The sequence below is a fragment of the Halichoerus grypus genome, chromosome 3 (assembly GCF_964656455.1).
Source record: "Halichoerus grypus chromosome 3, mHalGry1.hap1.1, whole genome shotgun sequence".
Taxonomy (NCBI): Eukaryota; Metazoa; Chordata; class Mammalia; order Carnivora; family Phocidae; genus Halichoerus; species Halichoerus grypus.
The window spans coordinates 207,527,603-207,550,605 of record NC_135714.1 but is presented as its reverse complement, the minus strand read 5'-3'; the positions used below and the strand labels follow the sequence as shown (position 1 = coordinate 207,550,605).

The window sequence follows — 23,003 nt, the reverse complement described above, 5'->3', positions numbered from 1 at the left end:
TGCATGAGGCTCAGTAAATGCCCACTGAGGGAGCTAGCGGATGGATGGATGGACGCATGAGGCTCAGTAAATGCCCACTGAGTGAGCGAGCGGATGGATGGATGGACAGACGGATGCATGAGGCTCAGTAAATGCCCACTGAGTGAACTAGCAGATGGATGGATGGACGGACGGACGCATGAGGCTCAGTAAATGCCCACTGAGTGAGCAAGTGGACAGACAGATGGACGCATGAGGCTCAGTAAATGCCTGCTGAGTGAGCGAGCAGACGGATGGATGGACACATGAGGCTCAGTAAATGCCCGCTGAGTGAGCAAGCGCATGGAGGGATGGGCGGATGGACGCATGAGGCTCAGTAAATGCCCACTGAGTGAGCTAGTGGATGGATGGATGGACAGACGGACGCATGAGGCTCAGTAAATGCCTGCTGAGTGAGCGAGCAGATGGATGGATGGACGGACGGACACATGAGGCTCAGTAAATGCCCGCTGAGTGAGTGAGCGGATGGATGGATGGACGTGTGAGGGATGGTGATCCTGAGAGATGGACGCAGGTATGGAGAGGCTGCAGAACCCTGGGTCCTGTAAAGGACTGTTATGGTGGTCGACACAGTCACCTGATTCCTTCTCCCGCACTGTCCCCTTGGCCACATCCTGATGGGGAGTAACTTGGGAAAGCCGCCCTACGTGGACCTCCGATGTCCTTGTTTCCGCAGCTCGCCTGGCCCGGGGCTGTTTCTACGGCTGCGGTTTCCTCCCCCGTCCGTGTCCCTGACGACTCCGTCTTCCATTCAGTGAGTCATGCTCTTAAAATAACCGAGCAGTCTTTGAAGGGGGGCGGCTGTGCGAGTGTGAGGGCTGTCCCCCGGAGCCTCTGTGGGCTGGGCAGCATCCAGAGGACGCCGGGGCACAGCTCCACTGGTCCATCCCACGAGCCTCCCATGCACTGGGTCATCCCTCCTCTGGTGCGGAGCCCTGGGAGCTGCCTCCCCAGATCCCCACGAGGGTTAGTCTTAATTCCGGGAGCTCGGTGTGTGTTGTCTTCTGCACTTGCCCCTGCCTCACTGAGAGAGCCAGAGCCACTGTGGAGGTGCCTCCACATCGGGGTCTCTGGGAGGTGGGGAGCGGCATATGTTCGGGATGCTGCCTTGGGGCAGGCAGTTTACATGCATCTGCTTTCATCCTCGCCCTGAGCCAAAGCCTGGGCTACACATTTGCATCTTAGCCTCCTTTGATCCTGAGATTGGCTCCGTGACTTGCATGGCCTTGGGGACAAGCAGTAAGTTGTCCAGAGCTGCACAGCCCGACAGACGGAGCCAGGGCCAGAGGTGAGGTCTACCAGTGTCCAAAGCACGCTTCTTCCTTCCAGTGCGCCACGGTAGAGATCATCGGTCCTGTGCTCTTCCGTGGACAGTGCTGCCCCCGGCCCCTGAGATGTGGTCCTTGTGCTCCAGCTTGGCATCCGTGATGGATGCTGGGAGCTCCCATCTGGTGGCCTCCTGGAGAGCCGCGTGGTAGACATGACACTAGCAGACCAGGCCTCCTCCTCTCCATCGTCAGCACAAAGAGGCTGAGCCTCAGGAAGATTGCACTGTCCACTCTACATCCTGAGTGGGTTAGTTGTTCCTGACAGGTAACCTTTCCACAGATTCCTGCCTTCCCGGCCCCTCCCCAGTCTGGCTGTGTCTACACCCTGGGCTGCTGGGGTGTAGGGCTTCTCGGAGGAGGTTAGTGGCACTCAGTTAATCAAGTATTGCTGACTTGCTCTGCTGAATCCTGTGGTCTGCCCTGGGCTTCTGGATTTACTGACAGTAGCAAGAACGCAGTCTTCCTGGGTCTGTGAATGGCTGAGGCCACGCACGCGGGGGCAGGAGAGCCAGACGGCGCCGTGTGCCCAGTGCACGTTCACACTTGGCGTGTGCACATAATTAACGACGCGGCTTAGGCAACCTAGTTCTCATTTTAAGGTCAGCTGGTGGCTCAGTCCACACTCTGGCTGCTGGAGTGAGCTCTGTAGGACAGCCGTGGGCCCCACCTTCCGGGAGGCTGTGTCCCCGAGAGATTCAGTGTCACTTTTTGGGACACAAGCTCGGAGGGTTGAATCATGATCAGAAAGCAAACATCCCAACTTTTCGTTCTGTGGACCCCTTAGGTCTGCAGTTTGTTCCCACCTGATGGCAAACCACACCGACCGATGTCAGCTTTAGACTGAGTTTTGTGGGCGTGGTGGGGCACTGGCAGGTTCTGCCGTGAACCACGGACATCGGAGCAGGGCCATCGGGACAGGGCTGACGTCTGCTCGCCTGGCGTGTCTGTCCTGGCGGCTCCCAGTGGCCGGTCCTCTTTGGCAAAGGTGCTAAGCGACAGGTTCTCCATAAAACTGAAAATAACACACAGCAGCATCACACAGAATAAGCCGCTGACACGTGCCCGGGCTTTCCCAACTTAAACACGTCCCGTAAACCGCGTCACACTTGGGTCCAAGGGGAGATGAGGGGCCTCCCGTGTCTGAGCGTGTGGTGGGCCGCGGGCCCGCGTGGGGGTCTTCTGAGCTCTAGCTCATCCCGGGGCACCCGGGAAGGTAGACGTGATCCTCCACGTTGTGCTGTCTTCAGCAACACCTGCTTAGCACAGGGCAGGGTGCTGGTTCTCGGGGGAGGACCCTGCGCCCCAAGGAACGCAGTGCCCGCTCGAGCTCACACCCGCAGGGAGGGGGCGGCAGAGCCAGGACGCACACACGCAGATCCAGCCCGGTCGCTTTGCTCCTCCCGATGGGCCGTGCTGCTGTGTCCACGGGGCCCTTGGCAGAGTCACGGACGCCATGTTTGGTCAGTCTAAACTTGCCAGGTAAAATAAACTAATTACTATTTTATTAATAAAGTAACGCTGTGGCTACCACATACGTTCTTGAAATTTAAGAACTGAGACAGTGCACAGTGTTGGCGCTCCCACGTTGCATGACCCTGAGCCGATGGCAGGGACTGTGACCGCGTGTGCGTGCGCGTACACGCGTCTGCGTGTGCATGATGAGCATGTCCATTGTCTGTCATTTCCCTTGTGACGTGTGTGCTCAGATGTTTCCTTTGTCTGTGCTTGAGAATGCCAACTTTTATGGGTACTTGATTGACAGCTGAAACCACTATGCCCTCAATAACCTTGGGTAATAATCGATTTCGTATATAATTATACATTTCAGGGGATGTGTACGAGTTACTTTATAAACCTATTTTCATATGTAGATATGGCTCTTTTCATGACTTTGGACAACAACACTCGAATGATTGGCTTTCTATAGCCCTCACCCCATTTTTTGCCAAGTTGCTCAGAGCCATCGACCACCGCTGGTGCCTGAGGCTCACGGACGCCTCGTGGTGGGCGGTGGCGTTGCCCTTGGCGACGAGCGGCCCGTGTGAGGGGCCACGTGGATTCCAGTGGCTCGTCTCACACCAGCCCTGAAAGTGTGTCCTGACTCGGTCCACATCGACAACTGTGCACTTTACTTTCTTGTGTATTGATCACTTTAGGGGATCACTTTAGTGGAACCTTTCCTTCCCACTTAACAAAGGACATGAGTAGAAGGTCGGGCCTGCCCCATGGAACTGAAGCTGACTAAAATCAAAGGCAATCTACGCGGACTGACCCTGTTTAAAGGTACGCGACTCCCCACGGGGCTCATTTCCTTTCTGTGTTTCCGTCAGACGCGGGCTCCTGGGGGTTGGCGCCAAAGGAAGAGACGGCGGGTGCCATCCTGTTACCCTTGAGGGGGAGAAAGCAAACCTGTCATTTTATATCTTCTAAGAATTTTTATGACTTTTAGAAGCTATCTGTTATAAAAAACACAGAAAATGTTGTGGTTCTCTTAAATTTACTTGTGAAACTCTTGTAATTTTGATTTTGTTTTTGGTGCTTGTTCCATCTGTGAAATCAAATGATCGCTCTGTGTTTCTCGAATGTCTCTTATTCGTTTGCCCTTTAAAGAAAATGTTGTCATTAAACTTTGTGAAGACAAGGTATCAGGAAAAACGAAGGTGGCTTTTTTAAGGAAACTGTGTATTTCCAGAATTGGCGTGTTCTGTGAGATGGAGGACGTGTCTTGGTTTCTGGGATATATCACACATGGCAAGTCATCCACACAAAGTGATCAGGACTTCATTATGTCAGAGCGTTGTGCAGGCTTCCAGGAGCCGGGTCTCCGGGGAGTTACGTGTGAGACTGAACCGCTCGTAACCAGCATGCCCCTGCGTGCCCAGCCTTCCGCCCAAATGGGTCTGAGGTCCCCGAGATGGGACCAGGACGGCGCTTCGCCCTTCCAAGTACATTCCCATCCTGCACGTGGTCAGAGGTCGTGCTGCACTCTGGTCCTCTGACCTCTGTCACGAATGGGGAGTTGTAGGGCAGCATTCAGGGAACAGCTGAGGGCTTTTCCCTGGCTTTCGTGATTCCCGTGGAGGGGGGTGAAAAACATCCCAGCCTCGGGCGTTACCTGCAGGCCATTCTGCAAGTCACCCGACCCAGGTGCCCCCTGCCCTTTCTCAGCAGGACTGAGGGTGCCCCCTTGTGAAAGCGTCAGGTGCGCTGTGTGTGTAGAAGCGTCTGGACGTGAGGGGGCAGCCCCCTCGCCTTTTTTGTTGGTGATGATGGTAAAGGCGGGCCTCGCCTGGGGGTGACCATGAGAGAGCTTCCACCTCTTGTGGCCTGGAGCCCGCACAGCTGGTCTGCGGGAATCCTGGACCCTCGTACCGCCGTCGAGTGCCATGCGGCTACATAACACGCAGGCTGTGAGTTAGAGGTTGGCATTTTCTTGCAACACACACTCGTAGAAAAGGGTCTCACCTTGGTGGGAACGCTCTGAACACCCCAGGATGCCCGACGCTGCACGGCCCCCTGTCCCCAGATTCTCCGAGCCCCCGTCCGCTCCGGGAGCCAGGGGATGGCACCCTCAGGGCCCAGGCCAGGGAGCAGTGGGCCCTGCCTTCGCGTTTTCCAGGGCATGTGCACGGGAGACCTTCTCTGGCCTTGGGGATTTCTCTTCAGTTAGGGGGATCTTTTGTGACGATGTTGTAAACGGAGAAGGAGGTAGTATGGATGTTTTTCTGCTCTGGATCTCACCAGCTTTGAGGCAGTGACTTAGTTCTTACACAGACGGCTCTCCATCTGGCTTTTACCTTGATCTGTGTGCTGAAGAAGGCTCCCTGCAGGGCCGCGGGGGCCGAGGCCGGTGAGGCACACACTCCAAAGAACAAAGCCACACAGCCCCGGGGCTTCTGAGGACCAACCTCCCGGGGAGGCGCGGCGGCAGGACTTTCTGCGCTGTCTGGAAGACCAGCCTTGACTTTGTTTCCATTTTGGTCGTGTTCGTTTTTGAGAACTCATTCTAGCAACCAGGTAGGTGAGCATGGATAACACTCCAGGTTTTTCACTTAACAAATTATACCCCCCGCCCCAAGTTATAGCAAAAGTAGACAACGGTCTCAAGAATCTTGCTGAAAGTGTATAATTGCAGAGTATCTAGTGGGTCTGTTTCTGTCCGGGGTGTTCCTGATGGCATCCAAGGAAGGCAGGGTGTTCTCCCTGGCCTGTGAGCACAGGCTCGGTTTTATGGTGGTGGTTACAAGTGACCAGTGATGATAACTAAGACTGGTCTGATGGGACACCCGGGCTGCGTGGGGGCCATCCGCCAGCACACCTGTGTCTCCCGCTGCGCAGAACTCCCGGGGGTCAGCACTGGCTCACCCGCGTATAGCGTGACCGTCCCTCGCCCAGGGCATCCCCTCGGGACTGCTGGGGCGAGGGGGGCGGGTGGAGCTTACAGAGCTTCTCAGCTTCGTGATCAGAGATTCTCCACAATGGGGTCGGGAAGCTGAGACGCGCACGAAGCTCACAGAGCAGGTGCGGTGACCTCAGTCTGAGGTCGGGAGGGGCAGGGTCTGCACACAGGCAACGACCAGCCCCCTGGGGGAAACGCTTTCAAATCCACGTTAGCCCACCAGCCAACCGTGCGCCGACGCGGCCTGCCCGTGGGCAGACTCCTCTCTACAAGGAGCAAACACTGATGCTTCCCCTGGCGCAGCCAGCAAGCGGGGTCCGATCCGCAGGCGGGTCCGCCTGGGACCCCGCGGGCTGGCCCTTCCCCAGAGGTGCCGACGCAGCGGCCTGGGGCAAGGCGGGAGTCGATTCCCACTTAGAGTTTCTGCGTGTCAGCAGTCACACCTGTCAGGCGAGCAGGTCGGAGACCCGACGAGGCTGCAGAGCATCCACTTGAGTGAAGACACTTGAGTAACGCCCGCCGTGTGCTGGCGTCTGCGAGGACGCATTTCCTGTGGATGTGACACGAGCCACGGCCGGGATCCATCCCCAGCCATGGCGGAGACGACATCACCTCAGGGACAGAAGCTCTGTGTTCGGCGAGGGAAACAAATCCACCCCGGGGATCTCTTTGCTCTTACTCAGGGAAAGCAGGCAACTCGCTCAACTCGCTCTCGTGTTGTTAGGAATAGAGACCGTAAATACAGGAAGAATCAAATGGGTTTCAAAATTTTCAGGATGTAAACTATACAGTGATCTTGTAATCATACGTGCTCTTTAGTGTAAATAACCTGAAATGCGAACGTACACACATTTCAATCCTGAATTAGGGCTCGGGGTTTATAGTGATTTTTGGTGTATTTTTGTCTTGTATTTCATGACCTTCGAGCCACGCTACAGCTTTGGAATCGACCGTCTGTGGAATCCCCTGATTCAGGGATGGCGGTCTGAGTGTGGTCGTTTGTGCAGCCCTGCGGTTGCTGAATTCTGCATGGTGTTTACCAAAGTGGGGCCCCAGCCCTGTGGTTCCACCGTGGTGCTGCCACGGCCACGTGCCGGCCTCTGGAAAGTCATGAGGACAGATTTTGAGGTGTCAGTAGTCTCATCTCCTGGGGCCCAAGTGTCAGATAGTCTACTTTTGAAACGGGCTCATCCCGACTCACGTTGCTGCTGTAAGTGTTGGCAGGGCTGGTCCCGTGATGCTTTCTGGAGCTGGGCCGTGGTCCCGTGGGTCCCGGTGCTGCGGGCACGTGATCCCCCGGGACCAGCGCTGGGACGCTTCCCCAGTGGACGCGAACTCCAGATGCGGGTCAGCCCCGCGGGCGAGGCGCGGAGGGTTGTTGCCCAGCTGGGTGCAGGCGGGCGGGGAGCAGGGAGCAGAGAATGAGCAGGCGCCATGCCCTCTGGGAAGGCAGCGTGGCTTCCTTAGGTGTGGGGCTTTTCTACCTTCTGTCCCTCGGCGGCAGCGGGGTGAGTGGGGGGCAGCCCTCCTGAGAACAAGACAGGGACAGAGGACAGACGGGAAGGCTGCGGGCGCGCTCAGCCCCGGGCTGCCTCGGGCCGTGTCCCCCGAGCGGACCTCAGCGCCCTCCCGCCCCAGGCTTCATCAGCTGCTGTTCTGAATGGTCCTGGTAGGAGATGTTTCCCCGAGAGCTCCCTCAGCGCGACCGACACCCGCGGCCACGTCCTGTGTGGGAGCCACAGATGTCCCTGACCACCCAGGGCTCCTCCTCCTGGAGTGCACGACCCGGGACTCAGACCCGTGGGAGGTTCAGGCTCTGCTGCCTCCACGACGGAGCCGGGCCAGGCCACGGGGGTGCCACGGAACGGCTGAAGTGCTCGTGGGGCGTCTTTGAGGGCCCGAAGGTCGGAGAGACCGGAAGTTAAGATAAGGGATGAAATCTAGCAGCACCTGTGTCCCCGCGACGAGACCTGAGATCGGAGACTGACCCTGTGCATCCCCACCGTGTAGTCTGTAAAGGTTCCCACTGTGCCTCCTCGAGGCCAAACCCAGTGATCGTGGGGTGCTAGTGAGGACACGTGGGGGGCCCTCCCCATGTGCGCACAGTCAGCCTGCCCTCGGCTTTGGCCCAGTGTGGCTTCCCGGAGGACCCAGCCACGCGTCCTCAGCCTGCCAAAGCTGAGGTACGGGGGGCGAAGGTACCCAGACAGGCAGGCTGGCCGGCAGGTTCTGCTGGGGGGCATCCCCACCGCTCCTCCCCACCCCTCCCTCGGCCGTGGCCACGGGGACCCAGAAGCCCTGGACTGGGTGTGCCACGGACTCCGGAGCGAGAACACAGGCACGACGGACTCGCACAGGGCGTCTGTTACTTGTTATTGGCGTGAACTGCATTGTGCTAATGAAATTAACTTACTAATTCCTTCATCACGTGCTTATTCAAGTGCATCCTTGTCGTCAGACACCGTCCTGTCGAAATGTCTCTGCAAAGGAAGCAGGACGTGAGCCCTGCCCTGATGGCATCACTCGGTTGCTGTACGTTGGCACGAATAGACTTGCGTTTTTAAAATTTGCACCTTTATTTGTCAAAATTATGTTTCCAGCTCAGTGATTTCCTATGCACATTTTACAAACAATATGATGAAGATTTGCTTTTTCATTTAAAAAAAAGAAACACATTTTCACAACTTGTAGCTCCTATTACTTTGATTTTTCTCCTGTGGTTTTCTTTTCTAAAATGCCTAATTTCTCTATGTGAAATTTTAGTAAGTGAATCTTTTTCAGGAAGATTTATTACTTCTCCCATGTTTTAGATAGCAACATACGTCATCAGGTGGGGTTGTACGCACCGTTGAGGGTTTTGTAGTTGTGGATTTTTTCCCTCTGGCACGACCAGGAAGAAACGAGGCTCATTCACGAGAACTTCACGAAGAATCTCCTGGGCTTTGTCCACAGACAGGGCTCCTTGGTTTTGTCAGGCACTCGCCGCCCTTCCCTGGGCCTCTGTGGGCTAAACCACATCCTGCATCACAGCCTCCCCCCATAGGCAGCGGGCCTGGAGGCGAGCTCACCCGCGTGTGCACCCAGCTTGGTCACACCTGTCTACAGACCTGCTCCTCGGCCCAAGCCAGCACTTGGGCCTGGCTGGTCTGATTTTGGAGGTCAGCACTTGGCTTGACCTCTGGCTGCTGGGTTTTGCCCTCTGTGAAGGTGCAGTAGGGGGAAGAGAGGGTCCCGTGCGACGGGGCAGGACAGCCTTACTCTGTGCTTGCCCTGGCATTTTCACCGGCAGGACAACCACCCGCGACCATTGTCTCCAGTTTGCTGGTGTCTGGATTTTCAATGATTTTATCCTTTCTGGGGACATGAGGTTCCACGTTGGTATCATATGACAATGTAATCAGGCCAGAAACAGAAGGTCCCCAGTGATGACCAGGATGGCTCCCAGCTTCCCACGAAGGGATGGTGGTATTTAAGTCGCTTCTGCATTTCAAAAGAAACACCCAGCATTTATGAAAACCTCCTGATATATGTGTCCAAAAACAAAACAAAAGAAAAACAAAAAACAAGCAGGTGCATTGATTTCACCAGAAGAAATCACTCAAAGCCTTGGGTTCCACGAGGTTGATCACAAACCCCTCGGACGGGAGACCCGTGTAGCTGGCATCCGACTCGCCCTGCCCGGGCGTTCTGACACGATGGCTCACGCCCGTTTTCCTCCACTTGCCCTGGTCACTGTAGTGTTCGCCGTGGACGGAAACGCACACGGGCTGTGGTCGCGCCGGCACAGGGACGGCCCCCGCAGATGCCGCCGGTCCGGTCACACGGCTGCACCTCGCGGGCGTCAGACCCACGGTGTTTCTCCGTGAATGATGGGAGGTAGACCCCGTGGCAGCCCCGCGGCGCCCTCAACAGAAGCACAGCCCTGCTTCCTAAGGGACGATTGTAAATGACCCACACCGGCTGAACACCTAAAACTGGACCGCACGTCATTTGAGCTGCTTTTGTAAGTAGACGGTGGCATTCTTGAGGGTAGTTGCCGTGAAGACGTTGCAGAATCCAGGGTTCTCTGGACCCGCTGGTTCCTGGGCTTCTGTTGTGCGGAGCATCCATCCACCTGACAGATGCCCACCATCCGCCAGGCGGGCCCAGGACACCAGGTCGGGTGTGAAGGACGTGGTCTGGTCCCCCGTGAGCTGTGGGCTGGGCCAGTTACTGGGTGCCGTCTCGAGGGACGTGCTGGTGTCGCAGACATTCCTCGGCTGCTGTGGGGTCAGAGTCGGGGTCTGAGCCCCAAGGAGGCCGTGGGTCAGGGAGGCCCCATGGACTGTGAGTGAGCACTGAAGACTGGCTAGGAATTGGGTTTTCCAGAAATCTAGGGAGAAGGAAAAACAGGAGGAAGAAGTACATTGTTGGGGGGTGTGAGGAGTCTCCACACACATCGTTGGGGCCTGGCGCCAGTCCCCTTTCCCTCCGTGGGGTACGCAGTCCGTGGGGAACCCCGTGTGCCTGAAGGGCAGGACACGAGGCCACAGACGCTGATGGAGGCAGCTTTCAGAGGCCTGTGGCTCATTTGCCCTTCTTGTTATGGTGACAAGTAAATCAGTGTCTCTCTCTTGCCTGGGAATGAAAATCCCATTGTTTTCTCCACAGAGTCATCAGAGCATAGTAGACAGTTCCGATTAACGCACAAAAATAAACTCCGTTTCCCATCAAGTCAATCTTGGCTCCCCCCTCTGGCCCCCCGATTTACCACCTCCTGTCTCCCGCTCTGGGAGAATCTGTTTTGTTAAGTATGGAAATTTTTGTAATGATACTTAGGCCACGGGCCATAAATTACCCACTAGCAACCTCGGGTGAGCACAGAAATGTCTTCATGCCCTTGGTTTTTCGTAAACCGCAGAAGCAGGTGACCCTGAGCCCGCAGCTCGTCACGAGGAGATCGAGCCGTGACGTGAATGTGTGAGCTCGGTTCCCACGAGCCTCCGTGGCGCATCTCCCCGGGGACCCTGGGTGAACACCAACAGCTGCAGAAATTGCTTGAGCAGTCTATTTGTGGGCCGACATAGCCTTCATTTATCAAAAAGGAAAGAAAAGGAAAAGAAAACTCTATTATAAAACTTAATTTGATCCCCTGATGTACTTGCTTCTGCCAATAGAAGTCGTGTGTCCCGTGTCAGTTAGGCCCTCGTTAACAGTGGGGACCTGATGTTCTCGTTCTGTGTGCAGCCCCTCAGTGCGGGGTGTGGGGGCGGGCTGAGAGACCCCGACGGCGTTTGTAGGAAGTCCACCCCTTGGGTCTTGCTGTGGCTTGGTTTTGTCAGGCTCCTGGAGCCTGAATGTGGCTAACGATGAGCCCTTTGGAGAAGCCGGCTGTGGGCCCACCCTGAGATAGCACTGAGTGGTGCGTGCCATCCTCCCAGAAGCCAGCGTGGAGGGGAGCTGGGGTCTGGTCACGCTGCGTGTGCATGCGGGGCACATGGGGTTTGTAGCTGTTCTCCCCACGTCCGGGGCGTGCACGCCTGTTACTATATGGCCGTGGGTGTATTGCGGGTTCCTCCCAGCACAGCGGGGAGTGGGGGCCATGGGGGTGAGCCCGCCAGGACGTGTCACCCCGTGGGAGCTGACTTCGGGGCATCTTCCCCAGCCTCCTGTGAGCGCCGCACGTCTGTTCTGAGTATTTGAGCAAGGTGCACGAGGATGGATGAAGCAATAAACTGTCCTTGCTGGAAGGGATGGTTCTCAGAGATCCCGCCCTCCCCGTATCCTCATGCATGTAACTGGTCTAGCGGCAGGCTCAGGGCTCAGCTCCCATCTCGGTCTCTGTTCACTGCCTCTTCCGGCTCCTCAGCTCTTCTTCGTGGGGCCGGACACGGGGGGCAACAAGGACACACGGCCCGGAGGTGTTCTGGGATGCCTCCTTGCAGAACAGCACAGAAAGTGGGGTGCACGTGACAGTCACCCCAGTCCTGGGGGGACCCCTGAGCCAGGGTGGGCGTGGTGCACACGCTCCTTCCACATCCTCATGAGATGACCAGGCAGAGGCTGGGCTGGAGACGGCTTGGAGCCAGGTGCGGCCAAGCATCCCCAAAGCCGGGCAGCGAGGCAGTGGCCAGGGGTCTCGGACCCCCTTATAGGTCACATTCACACACGTGGGGGGCCGGCTGTAGAAACTGGAAGAGCCTCTCAGCCCTGGAGCCCACGCTGGTCTCTGTTCGTGGTGTTATAATTCTACTCTCCTTGGTGCATGACAATGTAGTCAACATGGTCCGACCCCCTATTCATTTGTAGATGGATAAATAATTACATGTAGAATTATGTTACATACGTATTCTATATACTATGAGTGCTCTAATATATATATCACATATGATTACATATATGCAATTATACACGTGTGGATGCGAAATGAACAAACTTTTGGTAGGAAGAGAGTTTTCTCCGAGCCCAAGTCAGGGCGGCTGCCTGGGATGCAGTCTTCACAAAGAAGAGAATGCTCCAGGATGGATTATTTGCTCTAGGGTTCTGTATCTTTTTTTCCATAAAAGGTTAAAAATCATCAGACAGAGGACATTTCAGAAAGTTGCCGACATTACCTTTCTAGCACATGCAGGGCTGTGTGACTTTAATCTTACGGGAACCTGGGAGATTTTTTCATTTTTTCTTATCTTTTGTGCTCAGAATGCTCCTTTTTGGCTATTTTCTTTAACAAAGCAGATGTGCAGTGTGTGCTCGGGGCAGAAATAAGGCCCATGCTTGGAGGTTTGCCGAGTCATTTGGACCTTGGTAAATGGCCCAAGTGTAGCTTCTTTGGAAGCCCAGGAGCAGGGCCCACGCGCATGAAGTGCTGAAAATTTCATTTATCATAAGGTAATCAATATGTCACTCTGCGTATATCTATTTCATCTAAAGGTCCTGTCCTGTGATGATCAACACTCAGGGAGTTAAGATTTTGAATGGGTGCGTTTAGATCCTTTGCCCTGGTTCAGCTATTGGGATGCCTTGTGTCCCATGACTGCACTTTATTTTGGATTCTTTGCCAAAACCACATATTTATTTATCTTTTCTCCATATGTTACTGGAGTATTTTTTGCTCAGGAGAGGAATTACCTCAGCAAACCTCAGTGTTTTATCAGCTCCCTCCAGATAGAGAAACAGGCATTTCCCTGGCCAGACTGCACCCTCTGCTGCCAAGAAGCACCCCCTCGTTCCCCGAAGTCCGTGCAGGCTGGAGTCCAGGCTCGTGTTCATGTGGTGTCGACGTCCGGTGCTGGCCGTCCTGGTTTGGTGTCTTACTTGCGGCTTTGTTTATTGGCGCCTTTTCTCTTGGCCAACGTTTAATTCCATTACATTTCAGTCTCAGAGAAAATAGGTAAAGCCATCAAAGGCAGGCATTAATGCCTCATGGTCCCCATCTTGAAGGGAAATGTCTCCACGTGAAGGGCCCTGGTGATGGCCCCGGGGCGGGGGGGGGGGGCAGGTGCCTGCTCATCATGGGACACGTGGGCTGAACGTGAGCGAAGGGACCAGTGAAGAACGGTGTCAGGATCTGGGTGTGGCCACTGAAGTGGGGATCCGGGGCCCCCTCAGAGAGAACCGTGAGCCCCAGAGGACTGCCTGAGGGCAACAAAAAGTGAATTTTAGGGAGACAGTAGTTTGCCTAGGTGTGCACGCACAGGTGGCGTATTAATTCTGGGAAAGACCCCAGGTCACCGGGCACCCTCGTCAACATCCTGAGCACTCGGTTCTTGGCCGTGAGAGAAGCAGAACGTGCCCTCTTGAGCCCCCTTGGATCGCTACTTAGTTCGGAGGGTGGTCTGCGCGGCCTGACGCCTGGTCCTAGCTCTCCGTATCCCCTGCTTGAGGGCCCTCCAGACCGATTTTGTGCCTCTGCATAAAACTGCCAATTTATATCAGGAGTTAAGTTTGAACACACACGCTGAAACTGGCCCCAGAAAGAAACATAAAGGGACTTTCCTGCACCTTTGCATCCTATGCCAAAGAGCCTAGAGTGTTTTATGCACTTACTTTCTTAATCCCTTAAATGCCCAAAGCAAGTAACATCCGATGCATCGCGCAACCGTTATTCCCGAGATGACTTACTATTTCAGAGAAGTTAGACGTAGTGTTGGGATGGGAGCCTAGCTTTCCAGAGTGCCCGTCTCCTGCCAGGCTTCGTGGAGCACACAGCAGCCGAAACACGTCCGTGGCTCTTGGGAGAGAGAAGACGCGGCCTGTTGTCGAGATCAGCAGGATGACCGTGCTTCCAGGTTTCCAGGAAGACCCCACCTCTTGCTTTTCACACCTTCAGGTGAATCCAGACCAGGACTCTGCAGGTCTCCGCGCAGAGGCACGGAGAGGAGCGCGGCCTGATGGAATGAGCTGTACATTCTTATTATCTTTCTGATGTTCATTTGGGATTATCAGTACCAAAAACGCATTTTCTAATTCGGGAAGGTGAAATAAATATGGTGTTGCGCAAATAAATTACCTCTCCATGTTGCCTCTGCAGAACAGTCCTCAGTAAATCTGTTTTTGTACGTCTACCGTGACCATAGTTTCTTTTCCTGAAATCCATGACAGTGGAATACCGATGACCATGAGTTTACATTTACGCACTTGTAATGGTTTTATGCAACACAGATGTGTGTATGACGCTTTTCTCAACTAACTAGTGCAGGTGTCTCGGGGTTTGTAGCATATACCCTTAACCGTGCGTCCAGTGAACGTCAAGAACAGACTGAAAATCCCTCAGCCTGCAACACTGGCCACCGTGCACAGATCATCACGGGAAAACAAAATGACTGGTAGATGAAAGATGAACGCCTTCCCTTAGAAATAAACACTGGATTCTTGTTTGAGGAAATGCAATTAAAATATGTGGTGTTTGATACTAGCCAATTAAAATGAAAACATAATCTCATTTGTTTTTATTTGAGCGGAGAAATACTTGCCAAGGGTTATGGAGTATTCATCTTATGTTCCTATCGGTTCCCTAAAGTTGAATAAATAAATCAAAGCAGATACTCCCTCCCAGTGACATAAATGTCCTTCTTTGTTTCCAACCTGATGGAGATAGAAATGATAATTTATTTCTCTCAGAAAGCCAAATGTACTGTTTTTAGTGGTACGTGTGCCCCACATGACGCAGGTGCTAGTCAGGAGGCAGAGTTCGTCCACGCTCCAGAAAGCCCCTCCTGGCCCTTCCTGGTCCCACGGATCCGCCGGCTGTGATTCCCGGGCGAGCCCGCATTTACCGCAGGTGCCCCTGAGGCGTTTGACGGCCGTCCCTTACGGTCTGTAGGGGGAGGGACGGAAGCTACGACCTCGTAACTCGGTCCTGGAGTGTGGACGGTGTGTAAACACTCAGGCTGAAGGGACAAAGCCCGTTGCCCCCGCGAGGATGGGCCGCGGCCGTGGTAGGCGCGTCGTCAGGAGGAGCCGCTGGTGGGTTCCGGCTGGAGCGCGTGGGCCTCGGGTTCTGCTCCCGCGACGTGCCGTGGCCCGTGACTCCGGTGCCTCCCGTGCAAACCTGGGGCCTGTTTCTCCTGTTCCTTGTGCAGGATCAGTTGACAGACGTTCTCATTTAGGTGACTCTGAGTACCGCAGAAGCATCAGGGTGGAAGGCAAGGAGAGCTTTGTGTCTGTGCCCTCACGACGCCCATCCCGGGAGGTGAGAGTGGTGCTCCCGCGGGTGGTTCTGGGAGAGGAACTGACCTTCGGTTCAGGAGCGTCCGTGCTCCGTCGTCGGGATGGGAGATGCCAAGTTCTGTGTTACTACTGCTCTGAGCACGGAGATGACCTCTCTGGTCCCGTTCTCAGCCTCGGGTCCCAGCAGGACGGCCGCACCTCCCCGTTCGGGACACAAACGTGTGAGAAGGGTGCCGACAGTGGTCACCGAGGTCCCCTGATCGTCTGTGGCTAATAGAACCCAGTGTCCTCGCGTGCATCTGTTGTTAGACCGCCGTGCTCTGGGGGCAGAACGGCCCCCTTGGTAACGAGAGTCCTGGGGGCCCGCATTCCCCTCACTGAATTCCCCGCATTGAATCTGCCCTTCCGCTGGGGTCTTGCCGCCCCACAGGCAGAGCTCGGGGTGGGGGGCACCACGGCGGCTGCCCCCAGCCAGGCCTGGCCTGCTCCCCGTGCAGGAAGGGCAGGAAGAGTCCTGACTTAGGGACACGTTGGGGGAGGGTCCAGGCTGGGGGGCTGGCGTCTAGGACTTCGGGCCTCAGCCCCCAGCTCACGTGCTGGCCGTCCTGACCCGTCCCCGCAGTCCACACTGGGGGAAGCAGACGGGGGTGTGGCAGGAGGCTCCACCAAGAACCTTCAAGTGCCAACAAGAACAAAGCAAGAGGCTCACTGTAGTTCTCAGTCCTCGCTTTCAAAGGCTCTGGTTCCTCAGCACCGTTGCTCAACTCTGTGTGTCACGCTGGTTCTGCGTGGGCGGCAAGAGAGGAGAACGTGGATTTGACCCTGGGTCTCCGGCTGGCGTGCAGGAGGGTGGTGGCCAGGGCTCCCAGTGGAGTAGAACGTGTCCGAGAGTGGACACGTGCCCTGCGTTTTCTGGGTCTCACCGGGGGTGTGTTGGAGCTCCCCAGAGAACCAGAGCCATAGGAAGACGCTTATTATAAGGGCTTGGCTCACCCGGTTACAGAGACAGGCAGGTCCCGGGATCTGCAAGGTGAGTCACCAGGTCGGCGCCCCAGGACGGTGGTGGTATGGTTTCAGTCTGAAGGCTGGTGGGCAGGAAACCTTCTCTGTTCCTGGACAGAGGCTCAGCCTTTCTGTTCTCTCCAGGCCTTCAACGCGTTAGACGAGGCCCACCCACAGCTGGGAGGACAGTCTGCTTTGCTCCGTGTGCCTACCCAATGCTAATCTGAAAACCTGGTCACAGACACGCTCGCTGTGATGTGTGACTGCACGTGTGGGTTCCCCGTGTGCCCCCGCCAAGGTGACACGTTCAGTGAACCATCATAGGAGGGCAGACTGAAGACCTCATCCTGTGGACAAAGTGGACCCCAAAGATAAATAGGTCTTACACGCCCAGTCGCCAGATGCTCTGCCTGGGCGGGGATTGCTGATGAGGTTCCGTGGGAGGAGAGCTCCAGCGTGGACGAGGTGAAGTTCAGGTGTCTGGGTTTTGTTCTAGAAACGTCTAACAGCGTAAAGAACACAGGGGCATGCACATGTTGGCATAGCCCAGAGCTGGAGTGTGCCGAACGGGAATCCAAGAACACCGCGGTGCTTCAAGCATGCCGCCACGTGACGTCCCACACGTGTGGGCATGGCCACGTCACGTGACGTGACCACGGTACCGTTAGCACCGGTGCTGATCGGCACGCAGTCCATCACGTCCCTCAGCACAGCTGGTTGCTGCCCAGTACCCACGCCGGTGCCCCGGACAGCTCGCGAGCCAGCTTGCCCCCCGTAACCCGCGTTACCTCTCCTGAATGGTCTCCACTAACTTGTCCTGATAGGTTACTTTGGGGAGACAGGCATTTTGGGGACACTGTATATATACGAGACACTCTTTTGTTCTTGAAGGGATTTAAAGGAATTTTAACGTCAAGTTCCTACCTCCATGGATCTTATACTCTAGTTGGGAAAAGTCACGAGTGTGATATTAAAAGCCCAGTGAGGGGGAAGACCGTGATAGGAGCCACGGAGCTGAGGCATGTGATGTGTTTTCAGCGCATGTCCCACACAGGGCCTGTTAGCGTCGGAAGCGAGGTGACGCCGGGCGGGGGTGGAAACGGAGGGTGGGCTTCACAGACTCGTAGGAACAGCGTCAGCAGTTGGAGGGGCCAGAGTCCTGGGGTGTTTGGGATGCAGCGAGTACACAGGCAGAGGTCGGACCGGAGGGGACCGCGGCTCAGGGGGCCGTGAGCAGGTGCTGGTGCGAGGTGGAGCGTGGGCTTCCCGGACCCCCAGGCGGCGACGCCGCAGATGGTGTTGGGGTCTGACGCGTGGAGGTGGGGCCGGACGCTCCCCAGTGTCTGTGGCAGACGTGGGAGAACGCCAGCCGAGTGGCCGGAGCCGGGGGATGCCGTGAGGAGATTAGAATGCAGATGGGTCAGGGTGTGGTGTGTGCGCGCGAGTGTTTCCTGATACGAACCTTGGACCTAATTAGTGGACGTTACCGATCTATACAGTGCACTACTCAAAGTGATTACAAATGTTTACTCACCAAGACGTGTTCCAAGCAGTAAAAATACATTTATGACGCAGTGATGGTAGCCGCCTGCAAGGTGGAGACGGCGAGTGTCTTCACGCTGCAGATGAGAGGCTGGGAAACTGGCCGGGGGTCCTGGGGATGGGAGGTTTGCAGCGCGGCCTCGGGCCCCCGGAGAAAGGAGGACAAGCAAATTCCATTCAGGCCCTGTTCACCACGTCACCGGCCCCTGTGGTTCTGTGGCATCTGTATTAATGGAAACTTACTCTTTGGCCATAACCTACGTCAAGCACGGAGAGCAGAGAGGTTGTACGAGCCTCCGGGAAGAGGCGCAAGTCCTGCCCCTGCGGTTCGTTAGGCGTGTAGGCTGGGGTGAATTATTTACGTCTCCAAGCCTTCATTCATTTATTCGTGACACAGGAATAAGAGCCGCTAATTTGTGTCATTTTGTGAAAACGGAAGGAAACACTCTGAGTAAAGACTGTCAATGGGCGGGTGGGGGTCGTCGGGCGTCCTGCTAGTTTTCACGTCGGTGTCATACGGCGGCCGTGGAACTGAAATGGGGGAAAACCTGGGGAAGGGGTTACTGTGCCTTTTGTGTGAGTCTGTGTGATCTCTCCACACAGTGCAGGAGTCTTTATGAGGTTCTATCGCTCTTCATCCTAAAACTATACTCCAACATAGTATTTGAAATTTTATGTTTCAAGATAAAGTGATGTTGATAACATCACATATTAAGATATGACGTGTTTGAGGTGTATTATTTCAAGACGTGAAACACGGTGAGAATAAGCATCCCTCCAAACAGTGGGACAGTGTGCGGTAAATGGGATCGGGAGTAGGAGAGCTCACGGGACGCAGAGTCATGCCAGAGAGAGCTTGTCCCCTCCCTCACTCCCTGAGTGAGCAGGGGCTGCTGTGTGGGATGTGGGTGGACACACACGGGACGAGGGAGGCAGATGGGTGCAGCCAAGGCCACTCCCCACAGCCGTCTGCGGGACCCATGGGAAGGAGTGTCCCTCCTCCTCTTGGGCACTTGGGGGGGACGTTGTACACGAGCAACCCTGTAGGACAGGGTTGACCTGAGTCTTGGAAAGTAAGTGGGTGTTGTCCAGCCGGGCCCTAAGCTGGGGGTGAGTCGCACAGGTCTCAGAGGCCGCGAGAGGGGCTGAGCGGGTGTGAGGGAAGTCTGGGAGGGAGGCAGGCCCACAGGACAGCAAGCACACCCGTGTTCACTGCGTGCTGGCCAAGCCCCAGGCCCAGTTTGAAGGGGATCGAAGCAGTTCTGTTTGGACACATGCTTATGATGCTGGGGAGCTTGCCTGCTTTGTCCCCAGACCATAGAAGCCAGGGTGGCTCTTCCGTTAATCCAAATGCACTGAACTTCCCCGCGAGGGAATTCTATGCCTCCCCCTCAGATTACCAAGAACTTGCACGCCGTGGGAAGGAGGTGAACGTCTGCTCTAGGCCAGAAGGAAGGGCTGGACCCCGAGAACCTGGAGTGGCTGGATCTGCGGGAGGATATGCGGGGCAGGGCCCTGCAGGGAGGCACCAGCTCGGATCATAAGAGCAGTGGTGACAGTTTGTGAGACACCTCCCGCGAGCCGCCTGTCTCCTGTCCGTCCGCGTAGTGGTAAGCGAGGTGCCTCTGATGTGCCGAGCCCCGGGGTGCGGTCCGTGAGCAGGCACTCAGCTTTGTGCTCTGCCAGGCTCTTGGACTGCTGTTGTCCTGAGTGGTGGTTGCTGTGGGGGCCTTTCCAGCAACACTGGGTCTTCTGCAGACACGAGGTGAGTCCCAGCGGTGCCGCTAAGATCAAACCGTTCCATTAAACGGGAGCAGGCCGGACACTCGAGGAGCCGAGAGAGCCTTGTGATGTGGAGGCTGATCAGGGTTCTGAGGACTCTCATCCCGGGGAACATCCCATCCCGATGTCTGGGCGCTCACTTACTGGATCCCTATTTCAGCGATGCATAGCGCTGGAAAAAAAACACCAAACCAAAGAGAAAAGCAGGAGAATCCAAGATTGGTGGGAGAAGAATCACAAACTAGCTTTAAGGAGGTATCATGAGACCCAATGCATGGTTGTAAATACAGACATGGATAGCGCTCCAGAATGGACAGCTCAGTGTCCTGGCTGATGGAGCGCACTCCACCTGCTTCCTCTATAGACCTGCCCGCAGCCGCCGCCCCCCACACGTGGGTGCTGACCGCAGCGCCTTTTCCCATCTGTCCACGATGCACATGGTCTCACGTTCCACTAGAGTCTGGCGGTTCAGCTCTGGGACCCTGGAGGCCGCCTTCCGGACTCTTCTCAGCCGGGTGGCCTCGCTGGATCACTGCACTCTATGGCTTGGTGTCCTCATCTGTCGAATGGAAGGGCTTGCAAGGGCAATTTCACCGGCTTGGTCAGGATGAAAATGGATCGATACGTCCACGCATGGAGGGCAGATCCTGGCCACGGAGTCGGTGCCGTGGCGATTAGGCACATACGTTCCATGATGTCTGAACGTCTGGAATATTTGGGAGTTTTGGGGTAACAAACGTGTCTCCTTATTATAACTTGGGTTGGCGCAGAGTCCACGGTGGGGAAACTGTGACCCCATCAAGGAGGAGCTGAGGGTGCGTGTCAGCTCTTTGTGCAGGTCACCGTGCGCTCAGCCACGTGCAACCAGGACCAGTGCGTCCGTGCCTCAGAGCCACGTCCAGGGACCTACCTCCTGGAGCTCACGATAACCCCGAGGTGAGGAAGAAAGTCTGATCCTATGGGGATTATAATCTGCGGTGCGTGTGGGGCTGTTTTCAGAGTCTGCGCCTGCACCAGCCCTAACGGACGGCATCGTCCCGAGGGCTCTCTGAAGCCAGCTGCAGGGTACCCACACGGCTCGTCTCCGGGTCTTCCTCTTACCACCGACGTGACTCGTCTTCCACACCTCACACGGCGGCCCCACGACGCGCACCCCGTAGCCTGTAAACAGGCGTTTTGCACGTTTGCCCCGAACACCACATGGTGTTTGGGAGGCAGCGTGGGTCCCGCCTTCATTCACACCCTGTCCCGAATCAAACAGGATGAGCTCAGGCCCCGGTGACGGGGACAGGAACGGGTTTTCGGGAGCTCTTCTCAGTGGGACGTCAGGATGCAGCGTAGGCCAGCTCCTGGGCACCTCTGAAGACAACTCGTGTCAGCGGAATAGCACAGGCCACACGATAACTGCGTGGAAAACCAGGGACAGTAATAACAGCACCCGGGGCCTCATGGGACTTCAGAGCGCCTCCCTGCAGGTGCCGTGACTCGCCCTGCAAACAGTCCTGAGGGACTAAGTATACGTTGCTTCTCCTTTCGGCAGCAGTCGGACCGTAATTGGTTGGTACGGTGCCCGAGCTGTCAGCGTCGGGAAAGACGTTTCCCGGTCATACCCGGAGAGGCTCGGGGGTGCCCTGGCCACGTCGTCAGGAACGCGTCCCTCTGAAAGGTTAACAGAATGACACAGCCCCCGGTAGAGATGGCAGCACACACTCCTAGTCGTACGGGGTCCTGCTCAGGTCGCACGTCAGGACATTGTCGACTGTCTGAATTGATTTTACACGGAATTCAGACCCGGGCAGACGTCTCCACCAGCGCTGAAAGCACGGATCACGCGTAGTAAGTGTCTGGAAACCAACGAGCTTCCGCTGGCCGCTCGGACACCCAAGGGGAAGAAGAGTAAAACCGGCCGTTGGCTCAGATTTAAGCCGCGGACCGTGGAGCAGGACGGCCAGCATGCCGGGGCTCATCAGAAAACCAACGTGGGCATCTAACGGCTTCTGACCTCCGATCAGCACACGACCACACGCCGTAAGGTCGAGACTCTCTCAGGCCTGAGTCCGTGGCCGTCTGGAGCTTTACCTCCAATAGTGAAGAAACGATGGTTTCAATCGTTCAGGCGCATTCGGTGCTGACGTGTGACCGTGCTGTGCCCGGGTCTGGGTGTGCACATGACCCACCAGGCCTTCCCTCCAGAGGTTCATGGCTGCGCAGAACGGACGCCCTCCCGGGAGGTATTCAGGGGGCCTCTGCTAACAGCCGCCCAGATGCTTCAGGGAGGCGGGGGGGCGGGGCAGGGGGAGTCAGGCCGAGCCGGGAGGGGCGGGGGCTGGGCTCCCAGCAAGCCGAGCGGGAGCAGCGCAGGGGGCTGCGGGTCAGCAGGGGCGGGAGCGTCCCCCGAGGGGAAAGCAGGGCCTCGTTGACCCGGCAGAGGCAGGCTGAGGTCGGGGTGCATCTGCCGACCCCCAGGGCAGGGGCCCTCGGGGCTATGAACGGCCCGCCTCTGCGAGGTTCAGGCAAACGGAACTCCGGGTTTCTTGCGCCCGGCGTGCGCACGTGCCCCACGGCCGCGGAGGTGCGCTCAGGTGCGCGCCGTCTTCCGGGCAGGTGCGCGCAGACCCGCGGACGCGCTGTCCGTCTGCTCGCCTCCGTTCCGCGGTCGGGGGAAGGGCGCGGCGTGAGATGGGCCTCGCGCTGGGAGCGGCGGGCACCCGCGGGTGTGCGGTCGGCAGGCTGTCCCCGTGTCACCGCCCCGCCCCCGACCGTCCTGGCCGGACTCCCTGCGCGGGGCTTGGTGTGCGCACCGTTTCATGGTGTCCCCTGCAGCCTCCTATGTGTGCAGAGCCGGATGGCCTTCCCCCGTTCTGTGTCTCAGTCACAGGGCCGGACGTCACCTGTCCTGGTGACGGTCACGCCAGGAGCAGGGCCCCGAGCAGGGCCCAGACTGGAGGTGCGGCCCTGCTGACGGGGGTCTCACCCCCTCCGGCCCTGGGGAGACAAGGGTGCGGCCCTGTTGACGGGGGTCTCATCCCCTCCGGCCCCGGGGAGACAAGGGTGCAGCCCTGCTGACAGGAGTCTCATCCCCTCTGGCCCCGGGGAGACAAGGCTGCAGCCTGCTGACGGGGGTCTCATCCCCTCCGGCCCCGGGGAGACAAGGGTGCGGCCCTGCTGACAGGAGTCTCATCCCCTCTGGCCCCGGGGAGACAAGGCTGCAGCCTGCTGACGGGGGTCTCATCCCCTCCGGCCCCGGGGAGACAAGGGTGCGG

The 23,003-nt window shown here is 56.7% G+C and overlaps 1 protein-coding gene across 11 annotated transcripts in view; it reads left to right on the top strand.

Annotated features, from left to right (window-relative positions):
• The window catches only part of DLGAP2 (DLG associated protein 2), an 844,777-nt gene that overhangs the window by 379,569 nt on the left and 442,205 nt on the right, over positions 1 to 23,003 (top strand). For 2 of the 11 annotated variants that reach the window (XM_078069922.1, XM_078069916.1), the window contains exon 2: positions 3,524 to 3,650. The exons of the other annotated variants lie outside the window; for them this stretch is intronic. In XM_078069922.1, coding sequence (XP_077926048.1) covers positions 3,593 to 3,650 — 58 coding nt within the window. In that variant the 5' untranslated portion in view covers positions 3,524 to 3,592. The remainder of the gene's footprint in view (positions 1 to 3,523; positions 3,651 to 23,003) is intronic. 11 annotated transcript variants of the gene reach the window in all.